The sequence below is a fragment of the Semicossyphus pulcher genome, unplaced genomic scaffold (genome assembly GCF_022749685.1).
Source record: "Semicossyphus pulcher isolate SPU_LCO1_2020_fin unplaced genomic scaffold, fSemPul1.0.p SCAF_5, whole genome shotgun sequence".
NCBI lineage: Eukaryota > Metazoa > Chordata > Actinopteri > Labriformes > Labridae > Semicossyphus > Semicossyphus pulcher.
In genome coordinates, this window is record NW_027211726.1 from 825,001 (window position 1) to 836,895 (window position 11,895).

The 11,895-nt window shown below is 44.2% G+C and overlaps 1 protein-coding gene across 1 annotated transcript; it reads left to right on the plus strand.

Moving 5' to 3' along the window:
* The first annotated feature begins 4,766 nt into the window (after positions 1-4,766).
* On the plus strand, positions 4,767-8,693 carry LOC138609294 (zinc finger protein OZF-like). Its single transcript, XM_069681932.1, has 2 exons — positions 4,767-5,242; positions 6,195-8,693. Exons 1-2 carry the CDS (start codon positions 5,050-5,052, stop codon positions 7,568-7,570), a joined length of 1,569 nt encoding a protein of 522 aa, XP_069538033.1. The 5' UTR covers positions 4,767-5,049; the 3' UTR covers positions 7,571-8,693.
* The last annotated feature ends 3,202 nt before the right edge of the window (positions 8,694-11,895 follow it).

The following is an 11,895-nucleotide window of genomic DNA, read 5'->3' on the forward strand; positions in this document are numbered from 1 at the left end:
GCAGGTCAGTCCTCTCTATTTCTGCTCTCTCTCCGTGGCCGACATGACAGCTCTCTAGTGAAGCCAAACCCTCTCTGTCGCCCCCTGCTGACTGGCTGCAGTATAGCTCATAAAGCCCGCCTTCTCCATGTTAACAGATGGGACATGAGTCAAACTATAAAATCAAAATACACGTCAAATACATTTTTCTCAAACATGGTTTCTGTCATTATAGTTAGTTCTTATCCTGCTGATTTGTGTCCAAGCCTCAGTCCTCACAGCTCCACCTGAGACAAAGTGAGCAGGTGGAAACAGGAGCTGATGGAGCGGACTGTCAGACACTCTCACAGCCAGAGGTGGAGGTCAAGACTGATGACTCTTCTGAAGCTGAGACTGAGGACAGTGGTGATGATTTGAAGGAGACAACAGAACATCATTCAGGTTTAGACGCTTCAGAAGTCATTAGAGATAAGAAATCACATAACTGCCCTCAATGTGGCAAGAAATTCAACAGCAAAGGGCTTCTGACCAGACACATGAGAACTCACACGGGAGAGAAACCCTTCAGCTGCTCCGAGTGCGGCAAAAGATTTAAACAAAAACATCACGTGACCTCTCACATGTTAGTCCACACAGGAGAGAAACTATTCAGCTGCTCCGAGTGCAGTGAAAGATTTAGAGAAAAAAGGCTTCTGATCAGACACGTGAGAACTCACACGGGAGAGAAACCCTTTAGTTGTTGTCAGTGCGAGAAAATAAATATAAACCATAAAGTATGTCTGGGAAGACACATGTTAGTTCATACAGAAGAGAAACTTTTCAGCTGCTCCGAGTGCGAGAAAAGATTTAGAGAATAACGGCTCCTGATCAGACACAGTAGAACTCACACGGGAGAGAAATAGGATGCACCGATGCATCAGCTGAACATCGGACTCGGCCGATGGTGGCCGTGTTGACAAACATCGGCCCTCCGCCCGTAATTCTCTCTGTCAGTAATGTGAGGTGTGTATGTGTCAGATATTCTTTTAGCTTGTTTCACCTTCTGAAGAGACAAAAGCTCTCACAGGAGAGAAACCAGTGAGCTGTTATGTTTGTGTTTCGCTTGTCATTGATAACGTGGCGATAATATCGTGCATCCCTAATAATAATGATTATTATTATTATAGCTGCTTTGAGTTGTTACCACATCATCACATCATCACACTAACAAATATGTTTAAATAAATATATATATATTTTTTTCAGTTCATGTACCATCATCTCAGCAATACACAAGCATACAGTTACACTGAGCCTCCCCACTAAGGCTGTGCCATGTCATATCGTTGAGATTATGCTGTCAAAGGTTAACTGAGGGAACGAATGAAGAGAGGGGACCGTTTTCTCATTGACTTCTATATAATCACACTTCTCCTGAGCATCCAGGTGTTCCGTTTTCAATTCCTGGTGTCAACACAACTTCTGTGTTGTCTTTGGGACGGGGTCTGAAGAATTACAGATGTTACAGATGTACTTAATTTGTTAATAAGATGAATTGTTTTGAATATTTCTTCTTCATGTAGAAGTCCAACACGGTTCAGCGCTGTGTTTTCTGTGGTCAGTGGTTAGGGTTCCTGATCTTCACCTGACAGCAGACTCAAACATATTCATGTGTGATTCATTTTCTCACAGACAAAGCTGACTGTTTCCCACCCAGGTCAAAAAACCTGCTAACACGCGGCTTTTTTGCTCAGTGGGAAAGCTTCCAATCAGCATTTAGACCCGGGTCACATGACTCTGCAGCAGACCCGGGTAATTATCGCCTCGGCTCAGATCGGCATTGATGGGAAAACAAAACCTGTGTCGACACGCTAATCTCCGCCCCTTTCCGGCGCGATGCTATGGTCCGTCGGTACAACAGTCAGTTTGAACATGACACATCTCGTCTTTGTGCTGTATAATATATAATATAATATATATATAAGATTGAATATAGGTTGACGTCGTTGGAGTTGGGGTTTGTGGTTTTATTAACTTAAAATGATTTCATTGTGATAAAGGTCGGAAGTCATTCAAATGACTCACGTTAAGCAGATGTTTCTGGAATGTTTAAAGAGTCTCGTTTGTTAGGAAGTCTCTGAATCTCTCCTGACTCTTTATCAGAGGGGCAGAGTGACAGGTCACATCCTGCTGACAAGAAACGATTTGTAAACTCAAGCCGAGGAAGAAGCTTCGAAACAAACGACAGAACAAAATGAAAGAGACTGAAAAAGCTCTGAGGAGAAAGTGACGTCACGTTCTGTTCCACAGTCCTTCATCTGGGCAGGAACGTGACGTGGGAAGTTAATCTGAGCTCCTTCAAAATAAAAGTCTAATCAGGATGAAATTCACTCTTTGTGCTTGAACTGACACACACAGATTTTCACTGTTCATGACTGTGTGTGTTTGCGAAATCTTGACCACTGGGGGGCGCTGTTGACCTTCCACAGTCACTGAGAGGACGAGCTGAGGAGACGGTGACAGAACACAAACTGAAGCCTTACTGAAGAAAGCAAAGCACGTCACCTGTCCTTCTTTATAGATCGTAATTAGTAAAGAACTGTGATATGTGAAATGTGATTGATTATTAATTGATGTCAAAGACGCTGAAATCAGAAACAAATTCAAAAAAGCAAAACATCATTTGGGACAAAAATCAACAAATTAAGAAAAATGATTCTTTAAATCTATAAATGTAAAACAATCTTTATTAATATGTTATCTCCTCTCTGTGTCTGTGTCTCTCCCCCTCTCTCTCCCCCTCTCCCTCCCCCTCTCTCATATGTAGATGTTTTATGACCTTGTGTTAGTGTCTCGGGGGTGCCTGCTTGTTATTACGGCGCTCTCACTGTGTTGTGTTGTTGATATGCAGACGAGTGCTGGACGTCTCGCCTGTGTGTTTGTGTTTCTGAAACTCATCGTCTCTTTTTTATTGTTTCAGGTGAAATAAAAACTGATTGAAAACACGAAGACGCTGAACGTCGCTGCAGAGACGAGAGGCTCAGAGCGGCGGGACGCACTGGAGACCACATGGTTTATTAATCGTACGTAAATAAATGTCAGACTGAAGTGATGCGACTCCAAACGAGCCAGCTGGTGTCATATTGAGGTAGGACGTGCTTTAAGGTGTCAGAAGAACAGGGTCAAAGTCCTGTTGGACTGACAGCTGAGTATTACTGATGATATTAACCGTTTTCAGAACAGAACTCTGTGAGAGTTTTGGATGACGCGGATGATTCATGAAATGAAATGATTTGAACACAACTCGACTGTTTCGAGGACAAACTGCAGCAACATTAATATGAACAGCGTTAGTAAGAACAGAGATCAGACGGGCGCTCGGTGTGTCAGCTGACTGTGGGCTGGTCCCAGCCTGAGCCAGGCCTAACTATGAGCTCAATCACAGAGGAGAGTTTAAGTCTACTCTTACAAGGAGAGAGGGTGTCTGCCTCCCGGTACCTGACCGATGATTGAAGGCTCTACCTCCCACACTACTCTCAGAGACTTTAAACAAGCAGGCCTGCATCCTGCAGCTCTGACAGAAGCCAGTGCAGAGGTTCATGGACGAGCTCTTCTGCATCATTCTGAGACAGAATGTGTCTGATCAGCAGAATTACAGCTCATGTGATTTGTGCTGCTTAGTATTAAATGACCACATGAATCATAGAAGTTCAAAGCTAGTAGACTGTTAGCTTCATACAGGAAGTAACAGGCCGCGTTGTGACCAAGTCATCTTTGCTCGTTTTTTCTCCGGCAGGTCGAGTCACAGGTTGTGTCAAGTCAAGTCACTTTTTTTCCGCCCATGGTCCAGCTCTCTCACCTGTAGTAGCCGGTCTTCATAAAGAGAAAACACCAGGTGTTACTAACTCGTCTAATAATGATGTTATTGGCCAGTTGATATAACCTGTTCAAAGAGTCTGACAGTGAATTGCATCTGTGTTATCTTGGCACAGACGCAGCCATGATGACGGTCTGCTCTGGGAGTGTGCTGAGGAGTAACCAGTTCGCTCTGCGTACAGACCTGATAGTTAGAAACCTGACAACATTGAATTTTATCATTTTATATTTAACAGCGAACATTCAAACTTATGAACACACGCAAGTCATCCGAGTCATCAGGCCTCATGTCGAGTCTCAAGTCATTTATTTTTTGTCCAGTTGCAAGTCATCAAAACAGTGACTCGAGTCGACTTGAGTCCAAGTTTATGAAATAGATTCCAAGTCACCAAGTCTGCAGGGCACATCTCTGTAACAGGTTTCTGTTATTTCATGTGATGAATGATTGGAAGACGTTTTGTGCCTCTTTTGACACTAATGAAGTCATATCTATTTATTATTGTTATTATTATTATTATTATCATTATTGTTATTATTATTATCATTATCATTATTATTATCATTATTATTATTATTTAAAGTGAGTGTTTAACTGTAAACATGTAGAAAGAACTCGAGTCTGATCTTCAGTAACGATTTATTTTGAAGGTCACAAACAACGCTGGACCGGAAGTCTATACACTGACGTCACTTTCCCACCGGAACATCCCCCCCTCAGTCGGACTGAACACGGCTGCCGTCAGTCGGGGACACGGCCGTGAAACGGTTGAATATCTGCTTAAGCTCTGGTCAGTTGGACTCGCGCTGCAGCTCTTGTCATTTTTGGTGTTTTCGCAGCATTCAGGCTGAACGCTGACGCTGACACTCAGTGGGCGTAACCGCAGTGACGCCCGCCTACAGTGACGTCACCTTCATTGCCTCTTTATTTAGCAAAATGGCGACGACTTGGCTCGCTCTGTTATCTGAGTCCCGTCGTTGTGTTTACAGAGAGGTAGCAACAGTTATGATCCTTCAGAGCCTCCGTATGTCTGAATAAACCTCTGAGAAAAAGTAAACAACTCAAAGTCCGTCCAATGTTTCACCTCTGACTCCTCTCCCGGGAGACTACAGAGCTGTTCAAGTTAGCTTAGCATGCTAGCTGGAGACAGAGTGACGGGGACCAAACAGTGTTTGTGACGGAGTCTGCGGAGGAAAAGTCGCTGTGACTGTGTGAACATGTCTAAAGTCCAGATGCTGAGAGCGTCGGTGAAGCAGAGACTGACTGCGGCTGCTGAAGAGATATTTGGGCTGTTTGAAAGAACGATAGCAGAGTACGAGGAGGAGCTGTGTCGATCCAAAGAGGAGAGCGAGCGACAACAGAAACTACTGGACGCTGTGTTCAGCCCTCAGCTCCGCTTACACAGAGCAGGTCAGTCCTCTTTGTTTCTGCTCTCTCTGTTTATACCGACATCTAACCGGACAACAGGAGGGCGGCTGTATTCTAAACTTTACGGTAACTTAACGCCCAGAAACGGTTTCATGTTTGTGTTTCTCTTTGTAGTTCACATTGACCCACCTGTTTCCTGACTCCTACAGAGTCTTTAATGATCAGCGAGCTGTTAATTCCGCCTTCAGCCTCCTTTGAAAGTAGAGACACGGTGTACGTTACGTACATCAAAGTTACTCAAAGGAATACTTTCTTGACTATTAATCAGTTAATGAGTAATACTTGGTCCAATCACGGGGTAGTTCCATGCAGAGAAACGGAAAGGTACATGCAGGTGTCCTGAAAACAACAGGAGCTGTGTGTTCACCTTGCTGCTGGGATTCCCTGCTGTTTGTGGGACATGCTACGGGAGCTGCTGAGTGCGGGGAGGCTCCGGAGGCATCCTCAACTGCACAATCTTCACCTGCTGCAGCCGTGTCTGTACGCTTATTCAGCTACAGAAGTAAGAAACATAATGACGTCAAACAAGAGAAGCTGCTGTTTAAAAACGGTCCCGATTCATTTTTCATCTCACTGATTTGAATCGACCCTAAAGTGCACCGATTTCCACTGTCTCGCGAGTTCCCGCCACATCCCCGGTCCGCTAAGCTTTACACGAGTAGAACCAGGGCGAGCGGATTTTCAAGCAAGCGACTCGTCTCTCAGCCTGTCAGCTGACACACGGAGCAGGTTAGGAGTCAGGACACATCCAGGGGTTCATCCATCCAACAGTGCTGACTTCATGTTCCACCTGTGACTAAGAGTAGAAACTCATGACCCTGTTTGAAGCTCAGCCCAGTTTCCCTCTTAACTCAGAGATCAATACATTTATTATTACACACTTAATTAGCATGAAATCACAGTTTTCCACTTTATTTTTGTGGTTGTTTTTTAGTATGTCCTGCAGACGTGAAAGAAGAGGAGCTTCCCCCGGAGCAGCAGGAGTGGAGCCCCCGTGTGGACCAGGAGGACACTGAGCCCCCCCACATTAAAGAGGAGCAGGAGGAGCTGTGGAGCAGTCAGGAGGGAGAGCAGCTTCAAGGCCTGCAGCAGGCTGATACCACCAAGTTCCCCTTCACTCCTGTCTCTGTGAAGAGTGAAGAGGATGAAGAGAAACCTCAGTCCTCACAGCTCCACCAGAGACAAAGTGAGCAGGTGGAAACAGGAGCTGATGGAGCGGACTGTGAGACACTCTCACAGCCAGAGGTGGAGGTCAAGATTGAAGACTCTTCTGAAGCTGAGACTGAGGACAGTGGTGATGATTTGAAGGAGACAACAGAACATCATTCAGGTTTAGACGCTTCAGAAGTCATTAGAGATAAGAAATCACATAACTGCCCTCAATGTGGCAAGAAATTCAACAGCAAAGGGCTTCTGACCAGACACATGAGAACTCACACGGGAGAGAAACCCTTCAGCTGCTCCGAGTGCGGCAAAAGATTTAAACAAAAACATCACGTGACCTCTCACATGTTAGTCCACACAGGAGAGAAACTATTCAGCTGCTCCGAGTGCAGTGAAAGATTTAGAGAAAAAAGGCTTCTGATCAGACACGTGAGAACTCACACGGGAGAGAAACCCTTCAGCTGCTCCGAGTGCGGCAAAATATTTCACCAAGAGTCTAGTCTGGCACGTCACATGGCAAATCACAGTGGGGAAAAACCCTTCAGCTGCTCTGAGTGCGGGAAGAGATTTATCCATAAAGTAAGTATGAACAGACACATGTTAGTCCACACGGGAGAGAAACTCTTCAGCTGCTCCGAGTGCAGTAAAAGATTCACCCAAAAGGGGCTTCTGGCCACACACATGAGAATCCACACGGGAGAGAAACCCTTCAGCTGCTCTGAGTGTAATAAAAGATTTAACCAAAAACAGCTTCTGACCAGACACATGAGAAACCACACGGGCGATAAACCCTTCAGCTGCTCGGAGTGCAGTAAAAGTTTTTGCCACAAAGGGTCTCTGACGACACACATGAGAATTCATACCGGAGAGAAAACCTACAGCTGCTCTGAGTGCGGTAACAAATTTCACAGGAAGTTCAATCTGACTCTTCACCTGGCTCATCACAGAGGGGAGAAACCCTACAGCTGCAGCGTTTGTGATCAGAGATTCTCTTGGTCTTATCAGTTAAAAACACATAAGTGTGGTGACGGTCAGGCTTCAGAGCTTCATCACAACCGAACGGAGGAGAACAGAGAGGCAGAAAGAGGAGCTGATGGAGGAGCAGAACCAGCCAGGAGCTCAGAGACGGTTACAACCAGAGACTGAGGTCAAGACTGAAGACTCTTCTGAGACAGAGGTGATGGCTGGAGGAAGACAGCAGAACATTAGTCAGTTTTAAACACGTAAAACATTAGCTCCTGTCACTGAGATGAAAATGTATACTGTACATTTAGCTAGTGTAACTTTCTGAAGAGACAAAAACTCTCACAGGAGAGAAACCATTTAGCTGTTCTGTTTGCGGTGATGGTCTTACTTAAAGGCCGTGGTAAGACAACTCCGCTCGTGTGTTTGTCACCAGTAGGGCTGACACTAATGATTACTGTCATTATAATAATCTGTACAATGTCAAGATACTGTGATACATTTTATTTGCAGTTTCCAGAGTTACATGTAGAATACTGATAATCTGTGTCATCACCCGATGTGTCCTCAGCCTGCGTCTTTCCTCCTGTGCCAGTTTGTCTTCGTACCTCCGTGTGTGACCCGACCTGCTGTGGACTCTGGTTTGCCCTCCTGATTTTGTGCTGTTGCCTTTTTTCTTTACTGACTTGAGTAAATGTTTTGTTGAACTTTCCACCCTTCGTCTTGAGTCGTGCATTTCTGTCCACCGTTTGTGCTTTGCCCGACACTTCCTGTGATTTCCCAAAACATCCGATTTGTACTGCACTCTGATGTCCGTTGCTTGTGTCAGAATACTGGTAAAGCATAATATTATTGATCATAGATTAATGTTTATCACTTTAGAGTTCTTTCAGTATCAGTAAATCAGAGTTTGAAGTACTCAGAAGCTGAAGTTGATTTAATCCAGATCATTCGCTTCTTTTACAGGAAATATTAAAACCATAAATTGTCATGACTCTGAATTTATTGGCTTTAATATAAACCAGAGTGAAACATAAAATAAGCCGAGGAAGATTCTCTGTTATTGGACTCATAAAAACCACCAAAGGCTCTCTGTGGATTTAGTGTTTTTATGTTTTAGATTTAATCAGCTGAGACACAAAGTTTCACCAAACTTCATGAACACAGGGACATGTTCAGTGTGTGCTGTCTAACACAAAACATTTTATATGTGTGAATATGTTACGTTATAATCAGCACGTTATCGGTATCTGCAGATTATGGCTTGAAAATGACATCGGTGCTCGATGATTCCCCAAAAAAACAAACAAACAAATAAATGTCATTTTGAACATAACCTAAGTTTAAGTAGTTTTCTTATCTTTCCCAGTGAACGTGTACATTTTAAAAAGCACTGGATCATGTTATTTCTGCATCTGCCAGTGGGCCGCCACAATAAGAGCAGGCATGAAATCAACCACTGCAGGGGAGACTTGATGTTCTCTGCAATTAGGTGGAAAAAAACATCCTAATATATCGATATCGAAATCAGCAAAAAGGGTTGGAAAATATCGACATATTGGCAAAACATCCAATACTGTGCATCCCGAGTTTCTGCAGTTCTGGCTTTGAAAATAAACATTGTTTATGGTTTGATACAAACAGGAAGTGCCATCAGAGTGTAGAGTTAACAAGCAGCCGTACCGTGATGTCAGCCACTGGTTTTGGGATTCATGTTTTGAAGCATCAAATTTAACATTTTGGCTGTCGCCATCTTGTTTCTCTGGAGCCAGAAGTGACCATATTTGGATAAGAAGGTGGATAAACATTGCTACACCTTTATTCAGGTTGAAAGGTCGCAATCTTTTTAATCACAGGTAGCCCCGCCCTAAACCCTCCCCTGCTTTATGGTGCGTTATTTCCCTGGCCACATGAAGATGTCGCTACAGAATGTTAAAAAAGACAGTTTGTCTCATTGAGCAACAACAGTTTCCATCACAATCGAACATGATGGGTGGAGTTCCACAAGGCTCGATCCTTGATCCTCTTTCATTTTAAATTTCTGTCTCCGTTTGCTGAAGTTATGCGTCACAGAAACATCGTCCGAGGACCATGAGTAGATGTTTGATGTGTCTGAGTTTGGGGCCAACACTGGCTTTGTTTGTACATGTTGGGCTCTGCTTTCTCCACGGGGATCTCATCTACCTGTGACATTGAAGGTTTCCAATGTTGTGACACTCACAGGTAGCCCCGCCCTAACCCCTCCCCTTTTCCTGGTCTGTGTGACTCTCAATGGGAGCATCAGTGACTAAATGAACATCATGCTGTGTTGAAGAAGACTTGAAACTAGAGACTGAGACCATAAAGTCATCAGGAACATGTTTACTGAGGGAATACATCAGGAGAGGAGGGGGAGCATGTTCTCATAGACTTCTATAGGGTCAGACTTATTATTATAATCATTACATCTTGCTTTAACAAAGCGTGAAGACGACGTAGGTTGCCTGTTCCTATGGATGCAGACTGAATATAAACGCCCCCTCAGACTCTGCAGTGTTTCTGTTGTGTGTGTGTTAATGTGAACATTCAGCAGTTTGTGTGTGTGTAACTAAAATGTGTGCAGAAACACACAACAGTGTGTTTGTTACATCATCAGTAACACGTTCCCTCTGACCTGCTGACGATCCTGTGGAAGCCTCTGCTGAGCTGCTGTTGTAATATTGTGTGTGTGTGTGTGTGTGTGTGTGTGTGTGTGTGTGTGTGTGTGTGTGCACGGCAGGTTTAATGAACTCTGAATGTAATAAAGCTGTTTTTCTTCGGGGAGCTGACGGATAGCTCGGTAAATATTCTCATCGTCCCCACAATAATAACACGGAGTCCTGTTATATTACACTGAGCCTGAGTGTGTGTGTGTGTGTGTGTGTGTGTGTGTGTGTGTGTGTGTGTGTGTGTGGGGTTATATAAAAGTCTTATGTGGAGTTTTGTTGTGCCCTCAGATTTTACAGCAACATAAAAAAGAAGCCAAATAAAGACGCTCACAGCTGAACAGTTTTTAGTTTCCTCGTTTAAAGACGATTCGGGGGCCGGGCCTCGAACGCACCACGTGAAGACGACTGATCGTTTTTCCTCTCGACTTCTTCACATGTTCAGATTGGCTTCACTTTAATGTCCGTGCAGTAAATATGAAGCTGAAGACAACAGCTGGTTAGCTTAGCTTAGCATAAAGGCTACAAACCTCCGAGCATGTTACACTGGCACTTCTTCGTACAGAGCTCCTGTGCCGAGCGAGCACACTCTCAGGATGGTGGTTGATTCAGTTTTTCTTGTTTGTCGTGAAATCTGACTGAAAGTTAAAGTTAAAACGTTCTTTTAGTTTCTGAGATAAACACAAACTCTGTTTCTGACACGTGATTTGTTTGATATGATCGAGTCCTGTCCACGTAATTTTCTTCTAACAAGTTTAAAAAGAATCAGTTCAGTTTTTAATAAAATAAATTGTAAAGATTGAAACAATAAGAAAAAGTGACACAAACACTTTTCCCCAGCATCGGATGGATTCTGGATTTCGGAGCTTCCAGAATCCGTGTCGATCTTTGATCTTCAGATTCAGGTGGAAGTCCTCCAGCAGCATCAGTCTGACGCTGAGTCACTCTTCATGCGACATGTGAAACCATGACAGCTAAAGTGATTGTAATCATCTGAAGAGAAACTCTCCTCTCTGTTCTCTTCATGACTGCACAGTAAATGTAAATGCACCTTCTTTGACCTCCATCCATCTCGGCTTCCCCTCCTCCGTCAGTCGTTCATCTCTCGCTCGTTCACAGAAGTGAATTAGATTCAGCCTCTCTTCCTGTTTGCTTGCTTTAAGCTGATTGGCTCTGCTGCGCTCTGATGGAAGAGACACTCAAACCAATGAGACGCTCTGAGGGAAACAGTTGTCCATGTTGGACCTTCTCAGCCATGTGTTTTGTCTCTGAGCGGCCTGAAGAGCGACGGTAAAGAAGTCTCTCCGTTTGTTTTGGAGCCACCTGGTGGCAAAATCAGGAAAGACTGATGAACAAGGATCAATAACAGCGACCGGTGTCAAGTGTCAAGTTTGTCCTCTGGATGCCGCAGTGTTTTATCTTTTTGGGGTGTTGATACGCTTCTAGTTTGGGGGCGTGGCCCCGTGGAAGGTAGCCCCGCCCTTAACTCCTCCCCTCTGGTCTGTTTGACTCTCAATGGGAGCATCAGAGACTAAATGAACATCATGCTGTGCTGAAGAAGACTTGAAACTAGAGACTGAGACCATAAACTCATGAGGAACATGTTTACTGAGAGATGAGAGGAGGAGGAGGAGGAGGAGGAGGAGGAGGAGGAGGAGGAGGCGCAGTGAACGCAGCAGTGAGAGAGTCACTGAATGTCTCTGATGTTATTAACAGTCTTTAAAGAGTTAATAAAGTCGGTCCAAGTGTGTGTGTGTTTACAGCCGGGCCGAATGTAACGCACAAACTAACAACACACACGGAACTAACTTTGATAATATGGTG

Excerpts from the sequence above, each read along its gene's own strand:
- LOC138609294 (XM_069681932.1), top strand. The coding sequence starts at position 5,050 with ATGTCTAAAGTCCAGATGCTGAGAGCGTCGGTGAAGCAGAGACTGACT. Across the intron at positions 5,243-6,194 it reads GCTCCGCTTACACAGAGCAG|TATGTCCTGCAGACGTGAAA; the intron begins GTCAGTCCTCTT and ends GTTGTTTTTTAG.